Source organism: Panthera tigris, chromosome A3, assembly GCF_018350195.1.
Source record: "Panthera tigris isolate Pti1 chromosome A3, P.tigris_Pti1_mat1.1, whole genome shotgun sequence".
Classification (NCBI taxonomy): Eukaryota; Metazoa; Chordata; class Mammalia; order Carnivora; family Felidae; genus Panthera; species Panthera tigris.
The window spans coordinates 95296491-95318102 of NC_056662.1; the positions used below are offsets into that span (position 1 = coordinate 95296491).

At 36.3% G+C, this 21612-nt stretch overlaps 1 protein-coding gene across 10 annotated transcripts in view; it reads left to right on the forward strand.

Annotated features, from left to right (window-relative positions):
- CTNNA2 (catenin alpha 2) overlaps nt 1-21612 on the forward strand; it is a 1097491-nt gene that overhangs the window by 1013560 nt on the left and 62319 nt on the right. For all 10 annotated transcript variants that reach the window (XR_006215835.1, XM_042981836.1, XM_042981834.1 and 7 more), the window contains 2 exons: nt 3898-4011; nt 12024-12205. Coding sequence is in view for 9 of the 10 variants with exons in the window: in XM_042981836.1 (XP_042837770.1) it covers nt 3898-4011; nt 12024-12205 (296 nt within the window). In the remaining variant the exon portion in view is untranslated. The remainder of the gene's footprint in view (nt 1-3897; nt 4012-12023; nt 12206-21612) is intronic.

Genomic DNA, 21612 nt, shown 5'->3' on the forward strand with positions numbered 1-21612 from the left:
ATGGCCAGTCAGTCCTGACTGAGATGATTTTGCTCTACATTGACTTCAGGAAAATGTAATTCTGTTTTCTCCATTCCATTGGTATAGTCATTCTGCTTGGGAAATCCTTCTTCATGTATCATCTGAACTCTCTTGTTGCCTCTCCATGTCCTCCTCATCTTTCTGTTCCTAATGAAACTCTCATACGCATTTGAGCCTTTATTTTAAATGGGCCTCAATATATTTTTCATGTGTCCTGGTGAAACACTAAATCCCTCTGTCTTTTCTCATTTTGCTTCTCTCCAGAAACTGTTTTAGAGGATACTGAGCATTTGATTAGGAGCCAGAGGCAAGCGGATTGGTCCTTTTCTGCAACTGGCATGTGTTGTGACCCGCCTGGACAAGCACATGATTTTCTTGAGCCTGTGTAATAGGCACAAGAAAATCTCATAGACGCTTAGAGGGGGCAGATTTTAGAGACCGAATACTTTAATTGTGTCATTTTTCAAATTAAACCCACTTTTGCAGTCTAACAATCAGATAATAGACCTAGGGAACCGAGAATAGACCCAAAATGGTTCTTGATTATTGTAAAAAAGTCTTCCCTGGGAGCACAGAAAGACAGAATTGAGACTTGACCCTCAGAGTCCAGCCTCCCTCCAATCTAGTGAATTACACATTTTGGTGATTCTTTTTACTCTATAAGACTACCTAATGATATAAGTCCTATTATCTCTGGGCCCATTTGCAGACCTTCACTATTTTTCCATGTCTCCTTTAATGTATGGGGATCTTTGAGCAACTGACACGTAACACTGCTACTTTTTAAAATGAATAATTCAAGAAAAAAAAAAACAGTGCTTTCATGCAATTAACAAAATGAACATGCACACAACTTTTTAGAGAGAGAGAGAGAGCAGAAGAGAAGCAGGGAGAGAGAATCTTAAGCAGGCTCTACGCTCAGCCAAGAGCCTGACATGGGGCTTCATCCCATGACACTGGGATCATGACCTGAGAGGAAATCAAGAGTCAGATGCTCAACAGACTGAGCCACCCAGGCACCCCGCACAGAAACATTTATATGGGTGACTTGGATGGGTTTGCTGCATGATTAAGGCACAAGAAAATATTTTAAGCTCACCCATTTGCCTGGTGTTACTTGCGATGGTTACAAGCATAGGCCCTGAGCCCCCTCAACTTGCTAGGTGTAACACCCTGGAAAACTGACTTGACTCTGAGTCTGTTTATACATCTGTAAGGTGGGGATTCAATGTATTTCATTAGGTTTTTACATGGAGTAAATCCTTTAGCTGAATGCTCAGCCCATAGTGGTTGGTAAAAAATTATTCCCATTATCACTGCAGTTGTTATTGGGTATATAGTTTGTTAAGCATAATAATCATCATTATCACATATTACTTTAGTTCACTTTTATCATTTACAAAGCATTTTCATATATGTTTTATCCTACAATCCTGAGAGGTAGATGGGACAAATAGGAATTATGATCTCCATTTTATGAATGAGGAGATAGAGAAGCAGAAAAACTGTACATGACTTGCCAAAGACACACAGTTTGTGAGTGGCAAAGTTAGGCCAAAAACATTCCAGTTCCCTAGGTCCACTTCCAGGTTTTTTGTGTTTTGGGCTTTTTGTTTCTGGGTTTTTTTTGTTTTTTGTTTTTTTTTGTTTTTTTTTTAAACTTTGTTTTGGTTCCTGAGCCATAGTCACTTGAATGAAAGCTCATCATTATTAACCGTATGATGCCAGGTTGTGTTTGTCATTGACTCATCTACTAAACACACAGATCATTGAAATGTTTGGACACAGTGCTATAGGCACTGTCATATTTTCCCTTTTTTTCTGTTGAGTGAGGTTTTTCATTTTACTTTTCTCTCTCCTTTTGAAAAACTAATGATGAAAAGCACTTGAAATCTTGTCATCTCATCCGTCAGCAGAATTTACCAACTTGCTGTAATTGTTCTCTAGTACATTTCAGAAGAGTGAAAAATGGTCAGAGATTATTGTCTCTGTCCGCAATGAAAATACAACCAGTTATTTGAACCACGTTCTGCCCACCCCACCCCTCCTTTAGTTAATAAAGTATGGGAACAAAACCTCTTTCTTCCCTCTTTCTTTCAATAATTCTGTGAAAGAAAATTGAACATCTGTAGATGACTGGGCGAATATTAATAGGGTTGATGGAGAGAGAGAAGGAAAACAAGAAGGATACGCCAAAGCTTGGAAAATTACTACGCATAAGGTGATATTGGCATGAAGACCCCATTTTATGCCTGTCTGACCAATCTCAAGGCTTCATCAATAACCACACCTGATTAATTACAGTGAGGTAGCCAAAGAAACCAGCAGAATAAAAATGTGCCCTTTTGGATGAGGAATGGGTATCTGTATCATCAGTACTGCTGTGGTCTATTTCTTCCTTTTGAAATACAGAGCCCTGGGAGATGGTGTTACTGTGTGCCAGGAGGCAGTTTGTGGGTGACTGTCAGATCTCAGTCTAATGACCAATGATCTAAGAATGTCACACTAAGGCACTGTGTCCCCTTTGTGAATCATCCCCACCACCTCCAAGTTCATCTTCTTAGAATTAACAGAGATGATAGTCTACGGTACATGCTGCAAGATTTAGAAAGTTTTGAGCAGGTATAATCTCTCATGCCTCAGTTTCCTTATCTGCAAAGTGGAGAAAATGGTGTCTGCATGATAGGACTGTTAAGAAAATGGTATGAATTAGTATATGCAAAGTGCTTAGAGAAGATAGGCATTGGCACATGAAAACCACTTAACACATGTTATCTATTATGGTTATTAAAGATGGGGAGTATTTTTATTTCTGGGTTTGTAGATTAATTCATACACTTTTTTCTGACACTGGACGGGATCTTCATGTAACTACTCACTTTAAAGACATTCTATAGCTGCAATTCTTACCTGATTTATAAGGTGAAAAAGTTAGACACAATTGGGCACTTGTGTCTAAATTCTAATTCTGTTGTTAACTGGGTTAGGGACATTGGACATGTTGTTTCTCAGAACCTTGGTGTTCTTATCTCTAAATAGAGAATGATCCTTATTTCACTGTGCTTGGTTTTAGCTAAATTGATACTATGTATGAAAGAGTTATTTAATCCTTTGTAGTGGTGTAGTAATTGGTGGCTTTACTTTTTAAAAGTGTTTGAATGAATTGATTTCAAAATCCTAAGAAATTATGATGGAAAACACTTTTTAAATGCCTATTATATGCTAGACACTCTACACAAAGAATATTACTTAATCTTCACAAAAATCACAGAACAACTTTTATCAATATCATAAGGGAGGAAACCAGAACTAAGAGGATTTTGCCAGTAGTCACACAGGGGTTCATATTCAGGCAGTCTTGAGTCTGGAATCCATAGTCGCAACCTGTACAGTATACAATTTAGTGACCACATAGATACTTCATCTGGAATAACAATTGGCTTGGAGATTATTTTCACTATCAAGACTAAAAAAGACTGGGAATAGACCAAAAAGGGTATTATAGACCACGTATAGGTATAACTTTTGTTGGTGGTGGTTATTTTCTATCTTAAATAGATTTCTATGGATGGAAAAAACACAAATATAGTTTGTCTTAAAACTAGAAAGCATGTCATGTCAAGAGTTAAATAGCATTTTAATACCTACAGGAGGAAGAAATAAAGTATATATTTTTTTAAAAGGTAAACTGGGGCAGCTAGATTTTTCCGACTCCATTGCAGCCAGCACCCTCCTCCATAACCCCCTACATGTAACTGCCTACAAGCTCTCTTTCCTGGGAGCCACTTAGCCTTATCTGCCACAAAGTATATGGGTGGCATTGAGGGTTATCAGTTTAGAATATGCTGATTCTTCTCCTTTCCTTTGTACTTTTAGACCCCAGAAGAACTAGAAGACGATTCTGACTTTGAGCAGGAGGATTATGATGTGCGCAGCCGGACGAGTGTTCAGACTGAGGATGACCAGCTCATTGCAGGACAGAGTGCACGGGTGAGTGGACATCCAGGATTTGGGTTTCATGCACCGGGGCTATTTACACCACATTGATTTGAGGGTATTTCTGACCAGAGTCTTGGAATCCCAGAGATTCATAGCTCAGAAATCTGCCTTCTTACTTGTGGTTGTTTTTATCAATTCATATTATTTTTTTAATTTTTTTTAATATTTATTTATTTTTGAGACAGAGAGAGACAGAGCGTGAATGGGGAGGGTCAGAGAGAGAGGGAGACACAGAATCCGAAGCAGGCTCCAGGCTCTGAGCTGTCAGTACAGAGCCCAATGTGGGGCTCGAACTCACGGATCATGATATGACCTGAGCCGAAGTCGGATGCTTAACCAACTGAGCCACCCAGGTGCCCCACAATTCATATTTTACACAATGGAAATAACCACTAGTGCTTCTGATTCCTATTAACTCCATTTTCTCTCCATCACTTGAAACTTAGCAGCCACATCACTGCAAACAATTTAAGAGTATAGTGGATTTTATTGGTTTGGAATCATGAATAGATAGTTCAACAGCTAAGGAACACATGAATACTCAGATCTTGTATTGGCACAGACACCACAGTTCTGCTTGAGGTTGCCAAGCTTATTAACTCAAGAGGGAAGGACAAATGGAAAATTAGAGCGCTACTTTGTTATGGGCTCCATACTCTGTTCCATGTTCTGGCCTAGGGTCTCTGGTGAACAAGACCACATCTTTGAAATTGGTCCAAATTCATCAGAATAGAGAAATAACTCCCCCTCCCTCTCGCTAATACCTGCTTATGGCCAGGGTGGTAGCCCTAGATCTGTCTGCCACATGATAGAAAAAGAAATTATACAGACATATTAGAAATATGCCAGTTTAAGGCATGGAGCAGGAAGCAACAGAAAGATTATTGCTCTGGCTGCCATTTGAACATTCCTGAACACTCAGTGACACTATCTACCAACAAAAGTGTTTCTAAGAGGATTCTGACCAATCCTATTAACTGTATCTCCTTGAGGGTAGATGCAGGTAATCAAGGCAAGTTTCAAGAGATTATATCCCTGGGGATTATAAAAGAGGGTGAGATTATCCTCCCTTTAAAGACTCAGTTTTTATAGGGTGAAAACAATCTCATTATATAGATTGAGTTCTTACTATATTCTAGTTAGAGTATTTTAATTCTCTATTAAGCTTTACTTTAGGAAAAATAATGTATAGGAAACATGAGTTTGTATACGAAGCATGAGTCTGAGTGATTTAGGACAGAGATTAGGAAACCCCATAAAGCTCACACTGGTTTACGAATTGTGAAAGAAGAGTAGACAGAGGAAGGGAAGAAAAAAAAAAAAGTTAGAGAGGGAGGGAGCCAAACCATAAGAGACACTTAAAAACTGAAAATAAACTGAGGGTTGATGGGGGGTGGGAGGGAGGGGAAAGTGGGTGCTGGGCACTGAGGAGGGCACCTGTAGGGATGAGCACTGAGTGTTTTATGGAAACCAGTTTGACAATAAATTTCATATTAAAAAAAATAAAATAAAGAATAAATAAATAAACAGGACTCAAAGAGGGCTAAACCTTATGTTAAGAAAATCTTTGTACTTATAACCCAATTTCTCTTTCATGCCTTATGCCCTGATACTCTCATCCAACAGTGAAATGATTCACAAGATATATAGATGGACATTGATAGGGGAAATACGAGGGTAAAAGCCAGAATATTAAAGATGCACTGGCTTTGGTTCAGACAGATTTGGTTTTGAATTGTGAAGAGTGGAATGAGGACAATGCTCCATTACATGTTGCTTAATTGCTATGAGCCTCAGTCCTTTTATCTGTAAAATGTGAACAATAGACTTGATAGAATTCTTTTGAGGTTTAATTGCTTAATATTTGTAAAAAAATGAACAGAATACCTGACATACATTAAGTGCTCAATAAAGAATGACTGAAAATTGTCATCCTTTGGAAGAGAAATCATTTTGTATCACAGATTAGTGACAGTAGAAAAGTACACAAAAGAATATGAAGCCCCCTACTTGGCAAATCTTTGGTGGACTGTAATCCTTCCCCCACTCCCAATGTTGAAATTTGAGAAGTTCATTAAACTGAGAGGCTTTGGAGCCTGTTTTGGCCTAACACTAAATCAATTCATCCATCAGGTCAGTTCCTCTGCAGAATTAAATAAAACCAGCATTTTTGTGTCCATGACAAAGGGCAAATTTGAGTAATTCATCCAAACATTAATCAATTCAAAGTCAGTTTGATTGACTGAATGCAATTCAGTGTTGATATAGCCCAGTATCTTGTGTCAATGATCAAGGCATATTTACAACCCTTATCGTATTATATAATCACCATCTTGTCAAAATGGCATTATTAGTCCCACTTCTTACAAGAATGTAGTCCCATTGTACTTCCATTTCATGCATCTTACATTAGATATCAAGTCAATTAAGATGGGTGAAAACAGAAGTCAGATGGCACCTGTCTATATCATCTACTATATTTTTCACCCAGTAGGTGAAAAGACAATTGTTTTTTTTTTTTTAAAGGTTTTTCAGCATGAATTATGAACACAGTCCAGGATAGTAACAAAGTACCCCTATAATCCAGTACTTGGTGATTTGCCTTTGAGATCCATCATGTGGCCTGTGTGATTAACTTGCAGCAGACAGCATTAGTTATTGAGTCAGCCTATTTTAGCCTGTAATTATATGATGACAAATCAGAGACCTAGAATTATGGCTGTAAGTTGGAAATAAGAGGGTGCATTGAATTGCTGAGATGACAGATGGTCGAACTTTTGACCAGAGAAGTATGTTAACTTGGTCAAAATTGTGAAGGAGACCAAAGTTGTCTTTGACAGAGGTAGTTGCCCTTTGTATCAGTCAGTCCTTCCTTGTTAAAGGCCTTATTTTTTGTTTGCATTCAGATAAATTCTTCCTCTCTGAAAGGGTAAATTAATCTATAAGGAGGTTAAGGTAGGAGAAAAGCTTTTAGTACCTACTCTAACATTGCTCCCAAATTCTGAAATTAGATTATTTCCTTTATGTGTCCCTATCTGATGCTTCTCTACAGTATTTTGTTGAGAGAGGGAGAGGCAGAGAATTATCATACCCTGCTAAAATGTAGGAGGAATCAGACCCTATGATCCTAGACATGACATCTTAAAAACTGCTTCTTCACAGGTTGATGTAGTTAAAATTGGTCAATGAAAACTTTTGGGCACTTAACCTTAGTGATGGAATATATAATTTGGAGTCATACAGACCTGATTTTAAATGTTGTCTTGATCAAGCTGTGTCTCTTTGGGCAACTTTCTTAGCCTCTCTATGCTTTATCTGTCTCTCCCTCTCCCTTTCTTTCTCTCTCTCCCTCTCCTCCTCCACTGTCTACCTCATGATGTCCGATTAGGAGAACTGCATGATAAAATTTGTATCATAATATGTGTCACATAATATGAAGTTGATAAAGATGATGATGATGATAATGCTTATAGCATAAGGCAGTTTTTCATTAGAAGGCTGGTCAAATAATTTAACCTAAAAGAGCATGGACAATTTAGGAAATCATGAAAGTTTTTACTTGAATTAATGAGATAATTAACTCAATTTTCCTGTTTACTTCAGGGCCTGAGACTGGTAAAAGTCAAAGGACCCAATCTTTAACTACTTATATTTATTATTCTGCTTTAAAACCAAGTGAGCACAAATTGACACATTGAGTTTTAGCCCTTTTAATCACTTATTTATAAAGATGTACTTTAAGCCTAAATGTTAGACTCTTACTCTGGCTTAAGGAACTAACACTTGTCAGTTTGGAGGCTCATAGACTCCAAAAGTAATTTTTTCTCTTTGAGATTGGAAAAATAATCATATCAAAAGCTCCTGAGATTTAGATTGAAGAAAAAATTCTGGGCAGAGTGATTGTTGGCTTGTATCAGTGATTTGCACTTTGGTTTAATAAGTAGAGTTTATAATTTCAATCACAAAAAAATGGTTGGCTCTTCAGAAGAAAAGCTGAGAGCCTGGGATCAGGAAGCAGGGAATTTTGTGGATTAAAGTCTCTGATGCCACAATATGGGGCCCCAGATCAGCCAATCTCTGGAGCTGTGCTTGGCTACTATGCATAGAACCAGCAGAAACTCTAAGACCACCCCAGGTGATCACATCACAGATACAGAAAAGCTGATTTGTTCCCTTTCCTCTTGGCCATGAAAATCATTTTTCTCATGTTGCCTTAGTTTGAGGGAATGAACAATTGCATATTATATATTTTCTATTCAACTTGATTTGAATGTAGTCATCTTTTTTTTTCCAGCTAAAACTTTAATGTGTTAACATTTCAAACTGCTGAGTTACATTGATAAGACCTAATTAAAACGCATGTGTTGAATTTTAATTTGATTAACTTGCAAATTTTGCAGTTTGTGATCTACTGTTTATAGATAACCTTTTTTTAAGATTCCAGTTTCAGAAAAGGTCAATTATGAATTTTTAAAAGCCAGGAGCATTTTAAGAATATTTAGGAAAAGACTTTGGCTCATCGATAGCTACATAAGCAGAAGCAAATGTAATGACACTTGCACCCAAGTCACACACCATTAAGTGCATTATGTGGGTTGAGCACCCCTAGAGTCAAAATAACGTGTTCTTTTGCAAATCTGCTTTGAAGGGGCCATTTTTTTTTCTTCAGAATTGTGCCCTTAGAAAATGTTTGTCAGTTCTAGTAACTTCTCTTGAACTCTGTTGATGCAGTGAGTGGAAAAATGGTTACACAGTCAATCAGAAGATATATATTGAGCTTCTACTGTTTGCAGGATGCTGAGGCCTCTACCCTAAGGAAGCTCTGAGAGAAGTCAAAAGTAGGGCATCAATAGGAATTAGAGAGTAGAACAAGGCAGTTAATACTCAAATCCTAAATTATACAACTGAAACTCATGTGATAGAGTTCAAAGAAAAGTGTACACCCTTCAATGCACAAATTAACCCTTTTGAGACAACGAAAGTTTCATTGCTTTCCATCTGGGTATTGAATATAGAGTCTGAAGGTCTGGTGGGTAGTGTTACAGATTCTTCTACAGAAAAGCACCTAATGAATGGTTTACATAATTCTAGTTAGGACTTCTGAGGTCTAAGTAAAACATGAATATCAGTTTTATATGAGGACGACAAATTAATCTAGGACAGCATCAGATCATCAGACAGGGATGCTTCAGGAAAAAAGTGCATATTTAACTTTTGCAAATCCATACCTATCTCAAATGCAGTGGGATAGCTGTCTTGTTATTAGTACAGTATTTCATATTTGAATTTATAATCAACTCTTTGGTATATCAGCCACCTTTTTGATAGTTTTTAAAGTACTTTAAAATATTCTTCAAAAATACTATTTTAACCATATAGTATTTGTCCCAGTCTGACTTTTTAAATATGGATAGCAATTTGTGTATATGCACATGGACACTCACATACACATACACAGACACTCACATATTAGTTATATAAAGCCACACACATGCCTGCATGGAAGTTTGTACACATGGCTATATATTAGTAAGATGTATCTGTGCAGCTACTTATCTGAGGACACCTTCATGTAAATTATACAAAGAGATCCCTTACTCGGGCAAACAAAGTCTCATCTCTAGGATGTCCAGCCTGGTGAACAATGCTTATGATTTCAGCAATACTTGCCCCACTGGAATGGGATCATTGTGTAGTGTCAAACCTGTATGGTTGTGCATGGTGATCCACTTGTACACGGTAGTTAAGTATGGTGTTAGTTGACCTGGGTTTGAATCCTATACATACAGCTTATCAGTTGTGTAATATTGAGAATTTAATTTCTCTGGGTCTTAGTATCACCATTAATAAAATAGCGGTAATAATAGTATTAATCTTGTAGAATGCTTAAGTAGATTTTTTTTTTGTTTTCTTGTTGTTGTTGTTGTTGTTGTTGTTGTTTTTACATACATAAGCCTCTTAGCACAGTACCTGGTATACATTTCTGTACTCAAGGAATCATGTCAATTGTCTATTTATGTATAGTAACATAGACTCTGGGCCCATCCCTTCTCTTTCATAGCAACTAAGTAATGAGCTCAAGGGGTAGCTGGAAAGGAAAACTAATATAGTCATGATACTAATATATTAACAATAATCCCATAGATGCTTTCATTTCTCTTTTTGGAAAAAACACAACACCTTTGTTATTTCATTTGCTGTCAACTATAACACCCTGAGGTAATTTTTTACTATTCTTAGATCTGAAGAAGTTAAGAATATGATCCAGTAGCGATTAAGTCTTAACCTAAGTCAGTGATAGAGCCCATTGAGCCCAGTTTTGCTGAGTTTATGTCCATTGATATTTTTACTAGAAATCAACAACCTTTCTTCCCAATAATTTACTTACATTAGGACAAACTTTATAATTTAGGAAGCAAGGCTTTATTGTATGTGTTATTTTACTTGTCCTTTGCAAAAGTTTTAAGTTTCCCAAATCATGCTTTCATTACTGAACACACATATCCCAGAACCAGAGGGTTACTAGTGCTGTCATACTTATCCACATGCTCCTTTCTATGAAACAGGTCGCACATGGTTCTATGAGGATGGAATGAAATGATTCCAGACATTGCATTCAAGGCAATGCATACATGGTGTTTACCAAATGCAGTTGATTGTCTTTATTTGTGGTACCTATATTCTATAACATCACCATGAACACTTAATTAGCAGCTATGGAGTCATGGCTTTTAGAGGAAATAGTGTTAGGTTCCTGAGAGCTCCTGGTCTCAACATTTTATTTCAACCAATAAATACAGAATCTTGTTTAATGAATGTTTCCTTTCATATGCTTTATAGTTTTGATTCATTATCATTGAACTCATGGACAAGAGCACTGTAGCTCATGCCTGAATGAACCTTGTCTAATACATGTATATTTCTCCATAAGGCACATCACAGCCTTTCGGTGCTTAGGGACACTTAGAAAGCATTTGAGCACTATGGTTGGGGGCTATGTTAAATAGAAAAATTACCAATAAAAAGTACAAATATGTGGAAAATATGGCACCAAATAGACGACAGAAGGGACCTGTTGTTCAGTGCTGAAACGAAAAGACAGAGAATTCCTTGTTCAACCATATCTGTGAATAGGCCTGACAGGTGAACCCAATTTTTTGCAACTCTGCATGTCTGTGAATGACGAGAAAGCACCACAAGTATTGATTTTGGGCTGCCAATAAATTTTAGAGAGTAGGCAAATTTGTATAGAAAGATTCCATGAATAATGAGAATCAGCTGTAGTTCTTGCTTTTCTACATTCCCTTACCTAGCAACTTTTGAAAATCGACCTTTACTTCCTAAACCTATATCTTATCCCATCATACCTTCTACTTCTGCATACTAATAGGCTCTGTAGGGAGTCATGGTTATCTCAGAATTTCCACAGGGAAGATGGGAGAGGGCTGGGAATAGGTATGCCATCCCTGAAATGCCTTGGGTTAGGGGATTGTTTGGTATCTAATCATGCATTCCTTCATTAACACTCATGGAAATTCTCTCCACCCCACTTGGATGCTCAGATATTGTTTAAAATTCCTCTTCTTTCCAGCGACAGAAAGCCTTTTTTCTTTTTTTTCCTTCTCTGAACAGATTTCAGTGTTGAAAGAGGTACATTCTTTCATCTGGTAAAAGTTTCTTGAGACCAAATATAAAAATTGTCAAGAATAGATTCTTTTGAACAAACATATGTCATCAAAGCAACACAGAAGTTCTGTTACTGTCAATGTGCACATACCTTTTGGATCTCTCTATTTTTGTGTGTGTATAGGAATAGGGACGGGGATTTGGGGGATGTTACCAGTCTATGCTTTTGCTTTCCTGGGGATGGAGAAAACGTACTTTCTGGAATGGTGGGGCAGCCTATAAACCTTGTCGGGGTCTGGCTTTGCCATTAACTTAAAGCAGAGTCACCCTACTTTACTTTGTCAATATTAGTCACACGTATTCTGTAACCCACACAGGCCATCATGGCACAACTACCGCAGGAGGAGAAGGCAAAAATAGCTGAGCAGGTGGAGATATTCCACCAAGAGAAAAGCAAGCTGGATGCCGAAGTGGCCAAATGGGATGACAGCGGCAATGATATAATTGTGCTGGCCAAGCAGATGTGTATGATCATGATGGAAATGACAGACTTCACAAGGTGAGGCCCAGAGACAGGAAGATGATTTTCTCATTAAACCCAGAAGCGTAACAGTGTATATTAGCATGTGAGAGCCTGCTGAAAAATTAAAATATTACATCAAAGCAAGGTAGTGGTATTATAAAATTTATATGTGTAAGTCAAAATGATATGGACCTAATTCTTAGCAGATAGTCAAGGAGGACAGATTCATTTTTGTGATTATTATTGTTTTAGTTATACTAAGTCAGTCATAAAATCTAACCCCTGGGAGTTGAGTGACTCATTTTTGTTCTGTGCTGTTTTGCAATGTTTTTAAACACTGTTTTCAAGATAAGGTGAACGATTTGTTTATATTCCTTTGGCAAAAAAAAGTACATCTATACAGCTGTGTGTGCATACATACATGTAATAGGTTGAATGCGAAGTCATGATCAAGCATTGATCTCAGCTCATGTTTTACCCTTACATACAAAGATTCAGTTTCCACAATCTGATCCCATAATTTTGACAGGAAAATTAAAAATTGTATAAGTGTTATTCCCTTTTGCTGTAAGCAGTGCTTTTAATAAATCAAGAGATCAGTCAGAATTTTGTCGGGAGGCTTTGCCTCACCGGGGTCATTGCTGTTTCTGCCACTGCAATTTTAATCTCCTCTTTAAAGGGAGGTGACATTTCTGCCCTTCCTACTACACAAAGGGCAAATCAAGGGAGAGCAAAGCTCAATGAAAAAAATCCCTGGATTTTGAAGCTGAATACAGGTGATTTTAGACCAGCCTCTTACTGTCTTTGTTTATTTGCAAAATGGGGAAATAATGCTTTTCTTATAATCTTCATAGGAGAGCTTTAAAATCCAATGAGGTAAAGCAGTTGTAAATTATGCTGCTATACAAATGTAAGCTACCATTATATTACAATTTTTTTTCCATTGGAAACACAAATACACATGATCAAGATATTTTAATGATTAAACATGATATTTGTTTATAAAACTATGTAAGATATATGGTAATGCCAAAATATCACCTTATGGGTGACAATATTTTTAAGGATTATTGAATGCTTCTAATAGGAGAAGGCTACAATTGATTTTATGTAATAAAATATGGAATATCTCTGCCTCATCCCCCTTACCCTTTGCCTCTGGCCAATATATACTAATGACATTGCCTGGGCCTTTCTCTAAATATTTTTAAATTGTTTTTGACTTCAGTGGAATTACTTTAGTAATATGAAGGTGACCTTTGAGACTTTTTAAATGTCATTGTATTCATTAGAAGCTCAAATTTGTACATCCGGTTAGTCTTTGTCGGCTTCACAGATTTATTTCACACACGAAAAATAATAGTAGGAAAAAACAGTCTGAGCTACTACTTAAGGATACTTCATAGCTAAGTATGAATTTACTACAAATCAGACTATTCTGGCAGTCTCAGTCGTTGCTTTTCTAGGCCTGTAATGACTTAATTTGCTTGCTTTCAACATGGTATTAGTATTTTATCTGATAGATATTATGCAATCCGTTAATAACATCACTTGTAAAAATAATCTCATTAGTTCAAAGTGAATAATGAATCTAGTCAAGTTGCTAGTTTAGATCAGAAGAACATTTTATAATGCTCTAGATTATATATAACAGTGGTCATGGAAGAGAGATATATTTGAGGGGGTCTTGTTAGATGATGTTAAATAAAGCAGACTTTCTATTAGTCAAAGTATAGTTTTAAAAGCAAAAAGAAGGCCACTTCAATTTCCTAGGGATTTCATATAATCATTTTATGCTTATTTGAGTAATGAAATGTCTAGGATAACACTGATTATCATTTGTCCTACCACCTGATGAGTAGTTTCATGCCTCTTTGTGAGGGCAAAGGGAGGAACCCAGTAATTAACGGCCAGAGAAACAGACGAGGGCGTGAATTGGAAGCTGACTTGAGCCATTTTTTGGTGGACTCTCACCTGAGTTCTCTACTTAACCGTATGCATTATCATTATTATTGTTGCCCCAGCATTTTCTACTTCAGGGAAGAATAGTTTTAGCTGTATACTGTAAAAAGCCCTATGTACTATATTCTCTAAAGGAAAGAAGATAGCTGGTTAGGAATTGAAACTTGACTCTTCTCAAATCATATGTTTAAATTGCATCTGGAGGGCAAAAAAAAAAAAAAAACCTTTGCATTTATTATTATGTTGTTTTCTTTTTTACCAGTAGCTAACATTAATTTGATTCAGTCATCTCAATGATATACAGTCCATTATTATTAAAATTGGAGAGGTTCTGCCTCATTATTTGTGAAATAACTTCTTCATGGAGGATAAAACTAATTATGCCTCATGTCTTTTTCCTGTTCAGTCCTTGACTTCTATTTCATGGGCAGTGGCAGAAGCACTGTCCTGCAGAGGGTGACTCCATATTTCTGATGTCATTCTCAGTAAGAAATAGCATGTACCAGTCTTGTGTCCCAATAACATAAGGTGTGCAGATGGCAGCAGCTCAGAAAAGAAACCCAAGTTTAATTGTATAGCAAGGAACAAAGCTGTCTTTTGAGACCAACTGTAACTTCTGATCTGTAAGGAAAAGGATTTAGGCTAAGAAAAGGAACTTTCAGGGTACAGTCAACTGTAAAATGCTGAGCACTGGGCTCAGAAAACATGTAATCACCCCATTCTTCCCAAACTTAATTTCTGCCTTAGTGCAGACACTCAGTACCTCAGTCTAGGTATCACTTGGCTAGTTTTTGATTTCAGCCCTTGACCCTTTTCTGTCCCTTCCATGTCACATCTGGCCATTAAAAGGCCACCGTCTACCTCCCTTTACACCAGCTCTCTCATTAGCTCTTCTGTTCATAGAAAAAAAAAATACAAGTACTGATTTTGCTATACAGTGCCTACCTTTTAAGTTTCTTTATTGAAATATATTCGACACATGACATTACATTAATTTCAAGTGTACAACATGGTGATTTGACAATTCTGTATTTATGCAATGTTCACCACAAGTACAGCTACCATCTATTGCCATACAATGCTATTACAATACAATTGATTATATTCCCTATGCTGAGACTTTCATCCCCATGATTTATTTATTCCATAACTAGAAACCTGAGACTTTCATCCCCATGATTTATTTATTCCATAACTAGAAACCTGTGTTTCTCACTCCCCTTCACTCATTTTACCAGTACCCCCATCTCACCTCCCTTCTGGCAACCATCACTTTATTTTCTGTATTTGTGGATCTGTCTCTGATTATTTTGTTAGGTGTGTGTGTGTGTGTGTGTGTGTGTGTGTGTGTGTGTGTGTGTTTTAGATTCCACCTATAAGTGAAATCATACAGTGTTTGTCTTTCTCTCTTTTGTTTCACTTAGCATAATATACTCTACGTCCATCCATGTTGTTGCAAATGGCAAGATTGCATCTTTTTTATGACTGAGTAATGTGTGTGTGTGTATCACATCTTCTTTGTCTATTCATCTATTGATGGATGCTTGGATCGCTTCCATATCTTGGCTATTGCAAATAATGCTGCAGGAAAAATAGGAGTGTGTATACCTTTCTGAATTAATATTTTCATTTTCTTTGGGTAAATACCCTGTAGGAAAAGTACAGGACCGTAGAAATACCCTATGGTATTTTCTATTTTCTATGGTAATTTCTATTTGTAATTTTTAAGGAAACCTCCATACTGTTTTCTATAGTGGCTGTACCAATTTACATTCCCACCAAAAGCGTACAAATGTGCCTTTTTTTCCATATCCAAACATTTATTATTTCGTCTTTCTGATTCAAGCCATTCTGACAGGTGTTAGGTTATATCTCATTGTGGTTTTGGTTACCATTACTCTCATGATTAGTGATAGGGAGCATCTTTTCTTGTGTCTGTTGGCCATTTGTACATCTTCTTTAAAAAATTGGGGCTCCTGGGTGGCTAAGTCGGTTAAGCATCCGACTTCGGCTCAGGTCATGATCTCGTGGTCTGTGAGTTCGAGCCCTGCATCAGGCTCTGTGCTAACAGCTCAGAGCCTGGAGCCTGCTGCAGATTCTGTCTCCCTTCCTCTCTGCCCCTTACCCATTTGCTGTCTGTCTCTCTCTATCAAAAATAAATAAAAATTTTTTTTAAAAAGTCTATTCAGGTCCCCTGCCCATTTTTCATTTGGACTGTTTTTATTTTTTTTTATTATTTAAGTTATATGAGGTTTTTTTTGTATATTTTGGATAGTAACCCCTTATTGGCTATATCATTTGTAAATATATGTTCCTATTCAGTATGTTGTTTTTGTTTGTTTGATAGTTTCCTTCACTGTGCAAAGGATTTGTTTTAAATTTATTTATTTGTTTTGAGAGAGAGAGAGAGAGAGAGAGAGAGAGAGAGAGAGAGAGAGAATCTCAAGAGAACCTCACTGTCAGCACAGAGCCTGGCACAGAGCTCTGATCTCACTAACCATGAGATCACTGCATGAGCCAAAATCAAGTGTCAGAGGCTTAACCAACTGAGCCACCCAAGTGCCCCAAATGATTTTTTTTTTTTTGGTGTAGTCCCAATAGTTTGTGTTTGCTTTCATTTCCCTTGCCTGAGGAGACATAACTAGAAAAATATTGCCAAGGCCAGTGTTGGAAAAAGTACCGCCTATGTGTTCTTCTAGGAGTTTGATGGTTTCATGTCTCACATTTAGGTCTTGAATACACTTTGAGTTTGTTTTTGTGTATGGTGTAAGAAAAGTGTTCCTGTTTCATTGTTTTTGCACATAGCTATTTAGTTTTCCCAGCACTATTTTTTGAAGACTGTCTTTTCTCCAATATATTCCCCAATATATTGTCCCTGCCTTTTTCATATTAATTGACTATATAAGCATGCGTCTACTTCTGGACTCTGTATCCTGTTCACTTGATGTACTAGTCCATTTTTGTGCCAATACCATACGTTTTGATTACTATAGCTTTGTAATAAAACTAGAAATCAGTGATTGTGATACCTCCAGCTTGTTTTTTTCTTTCTCAAGATTGCTTTGGTTATCCAGGGTCTTTTGTGTTTCTATACAGAATTTAGAATTATTTTTTCCAGTTCTGTGAAAAATAATATTGGTGTTTTGATAGAGATTGCATTGAATTGGCAGATTGCTTTTGGTAGTGTGGACATTTTAACAATATCAATTCGTCCAATCCATGAGAATGTTTTATCTTTCCATTCATATGTGTCATCTTCAATTTTTTTTCTTCATTATTTTATAGTTTTCACAGTACCAGTCTTTCAGCTCCTTACTTATTTCTAGGTATTTTATTCTATTGGTGCAACTATAAATTGAACTGTTTCCTTATTTTGTCCTTCTATTTCATTATTAGTGTATAGAAATACAATAGATTTCTGTATATTGATTTTGTGTTTTGCAACTTCACCGAACTCATTTATATATCTAGTAGTTTTTTGGTGGTCTTTAGTGTTTTCAAATATAATGTCCCATCATCTACAAATAATGGAAGTTTTACTTCTTCCTTACCAATTTGGATGCCTTTTATTTCCTGTCTGATTGACGTGGATATGACTTCCAATACTATGTTGAATAAAACAGAGTGGACATCTTTGTCATATATATTTTTTTTAATTTTTTAATGTTTATTTTTTGACAGTGAGGGACAGAACACAAGCAGGGGAGGGACAGAGAGAGAGAAGGAGACACAGAATACGAAGCAGGCTCCAGGCTCTGAGCTGTTAGCACAGAGCCTGAGATGGAGCTCAAACCCACAAACTGTGAGATCATGACTTGAGCCAAAGTCAGATGCTCAACTAACTGAGCCACCCAGGCACCACTTTGTCATGTTTCTGATCTCAGAAGAAAAGTTCTCACTTTTTCACCACTTAGTATGATGTTAGCTGTGAGTTTGCCATTTGTGACCTTAATTATATCGATACATGTTCCTTCTAAATTCATTTTGTTGAGAGTACTTTTTTTATTATGAACAGATGTTGAATATTTTCAAATAATTTTCTGTATGTATTGGAATGATCATGTGATTTTTGTCTTTCATTTTGTTAATATGATGTATCACACTGATCAATTTGCAGATATTGAACCATTCTTGCATCCCCAGAGTAAATCCCACTTGATTTTGGTGAATGATTATTTTAATATATTGTTCAATGTTGTTTGCTAATATTGAGGATTTTTGAATTCATTAGGGATATTGGCCACTAGCTTTCCTTTTGTGTAGTGCTTTATCAGGTTTTGGTATCAGGATAATGCTGGCCGTGTAGAATGTATTTGGAAGTTTTCTTTCCTCTTCTATTCTTGGAATAGTTTATAGAGAATAGGTATTAACTCTTCCTTAAATGTTTGGTAGAATTCACCTGTGAATCTATCTGGCCCTGGACTTTTGTTGGGAATTTTTTGCTTACTGATCCAATTTCATTATCTTTCATATTTTATGTTTCTTCCAGATTGAATATTGGAAAATTGAATATTCTAGAAATTTATCTATTTCTTTTGTATTATCCAGTTTGTTAGCATATATATTTTTGTAGTAGTCTCTTACAGTCATTTGTATTTCTGTGATGTCAGTTGTTACTTCTCTTTTTTCATTTCTTATTCCTTTCTCCTTTTCCCCTCCAATCTGGCCTAAGTCTTAATGATTTTGTTTATCTTTTGAAGAACCAGCTCTTGGTTTCATTGATGTTTTCTATTACTTTTAGTTTCCTTTTAATTTATTTTTCTTTGATCTTTATTACTTCCTTTCTTATACTCATTTTGAGTTGTGTTTATTCTTCTTTGTCTACTTCATTTAGGTGTTAGGAGAGATTGTTCATTTGAGGTTTTTCTTGTTTCTTGAAGTAAGCCTGCATTGCTATAAATTTACCTCTTTTTTTTTTTTTAAGAGTTTTTTTTTTATAATTTTTTTAACGTTTATTTATTTTTGAGACAGAGAGAGACAGAGCATGAACAGGGGAGGAGCAGAGAGAGAGGGAGACACAGAATCTGAAACAGGCTCCAGGCTCTGAGCTGTCAGCACAGAGCCCGACGCGGGGCTCAAACTCACGGACCGTGAGATCATGACCTGAGCCGAAGTCAGACGCTTAACCGACCAAGCCACCCAGGCGCCCCTTCTTCTTCTTTTTTTTTTTTTAGAATTTTTTTTTTTTATTTTTTTAACGTTTATTTATTTTTGAGACAGAGAGAGACAGAGCATGAACAGGGGAGGAGCAGAGAGAGAGGGAGACACAGAATCTGAAACAGGCTCCAGGCTCTGAGCTGTCAGCACAGAGCCCGACGCGGGGCTCAAACTCACGGACCGTGAGATCATGACCTGAGCCGAAGTCAGACGCTTAACCGACCAAGCCACCCAGGCGCCCCTTCTTCTTCTTTTTTTTTTTTTAAGAATTTTTTTTTTTTTTTTTTAACGTTTATTTATTTTTGAGACAGAGAGAGACAGAGCATGAACAGGGGAGGAGCAGAGAGAGAGGGAGACACAGAATCTAAATTTACCTCTTAAAACTGCTTTCACTGCATTACAAATGTTTTTGACTATTGTGTTTCCATTTTCATTTTCCATGTATTTTTTAATCTCCTTTTTGATTTTTTGATTACCTCATTGGTTGTTAAATAGCATATTGTTTAGCCTTCACATATTTGTGCTCTTATTTGTTTGTGTTTGTTGTTGTTATAATTTATTTCTATTTTAATACCATTGTGGTTGGAAAAGATGCATGATGTGATCTCAGTCTTATTAAACTTACTGAGACTTGTTTTGTGACCTAACATGTGATCTTAGAGAATATTCCATGTGCATTTGAAAAGAATGGGTGTTCTGTTGTTTTCAGATTATTTTGTATGTCTTTTAAGTCCATTTGGTATAATTTGTTGTTCCAAGACATTGTTTCCTTATTGATTTTCTGCCTGGATGATCTATCCATTGGTGTAACTAGGGTGTTAAAGTCTCCTATTATTATTGTATTACTGTCAATTTCTTCCTTTATGTTACTAATATTTGCTTTATGTATTCAGGTACACCACTGTTGGGTACATAGATATTTACAATTTTTATATCCTCTTATTTGATTGACTCCTTTATCATTGTGTAATGCCTTTCCTTGTCTTTTGTTCCACTCTGTTTTAAAGTCTTTGTCTGATATAAGTATTGCTACCCCAGTTTTTCTTCCCTTCCATTTACATGGAATACCTCTTGCCATCCCTTTACTTTCCATCTGTATGTGTCTTTAGGTCTGAAGTGAGTCTATGGTAGGCAATATATAGATGGGTCTTAATTTCTTTTTATCCATTCCAATACCATCACCTTATTTCTTTTGCTGGAACATGTAGACCATTTATATTTAAAGTAATTATTGATATTTTTATTCTTATTGCCATTTTGTTCATTGTTTTCTGGTTGTTTTTGTAGTTCTTCTCTGTTCCTTTCTTCTCTTGCTCTCTTTCTTTGTGATTGATAACTTTCTGTAGTGTTATGCTTGGCTTTCTTTCTCTTTGTTTATTGTGTATCTATTCTAGGTTTTGCTGTGCAGTTACCATGAGATTCATATATAACATCCTAAGTATATAGCAGCCCATATTAAGTTGATGGTTACTTAAGTTCAAACACATTCTAAACACCTTCATTTTTATTGCCCCCCCCCCCGATTTTGTGTGTATGTAATCATATTTTACATTGTCTTTATTTTGCAAATCCCCTTAACTAATTTTTTTTTAATTTTTAGGTTTTATTTTAATTCCAGTTACTTAACAGACAGTGTTATATTAGTTTCAGGTGTACAGTATGGTGATTCAACACTTCCATATATCACCCAGTGTTCATCACAAGTGCACTGAATAATTCCTATTGCTGCTTTAATCTATGCCCCCACCCACCTCCTCTCTGGTAACCATCAGTTTGTTCTTTATAGTTAAGAATCTGTTTCTTGGTTTCTGTCTCTCTCTCTCTCTCTTTTGCCCTTAATCATTTGTTTCTTAAATTACACATATAAGTGAAATAATATGGTGTTTGTCTTTCTCTGACTTATGTTGCTTAGCATTATATCTCTTCCTCTATTTGGGTTTTGGAAATAGCAAAATTTCATTATTTTTATGGCTGAATAATAGTCTGTTGTGTGTGTGTGTGTGTGTGTGTATATATATATATATACACACACACCATATATATATATATATATATATATATATATATATATATATACACACCATATCTTCTTTATCCATTCATCAAAGGATACTTTGGCTGCTTTCATATCTTGGCTATTGTAAATAATGCTGCTATAAACATAAGGGTGCATATATCCCTTTGGATTAGTGTTTTTCTATTCTTTGGGTAAATACCCAGTAGTGTGATTGCTGCACTGTTACAGTAGCTCTATTTTTAACTTTTTGAGGAACCTCCACATTGTTTTGCACAGTGGCTGCACCAATTTGCATTCCCACCAACAG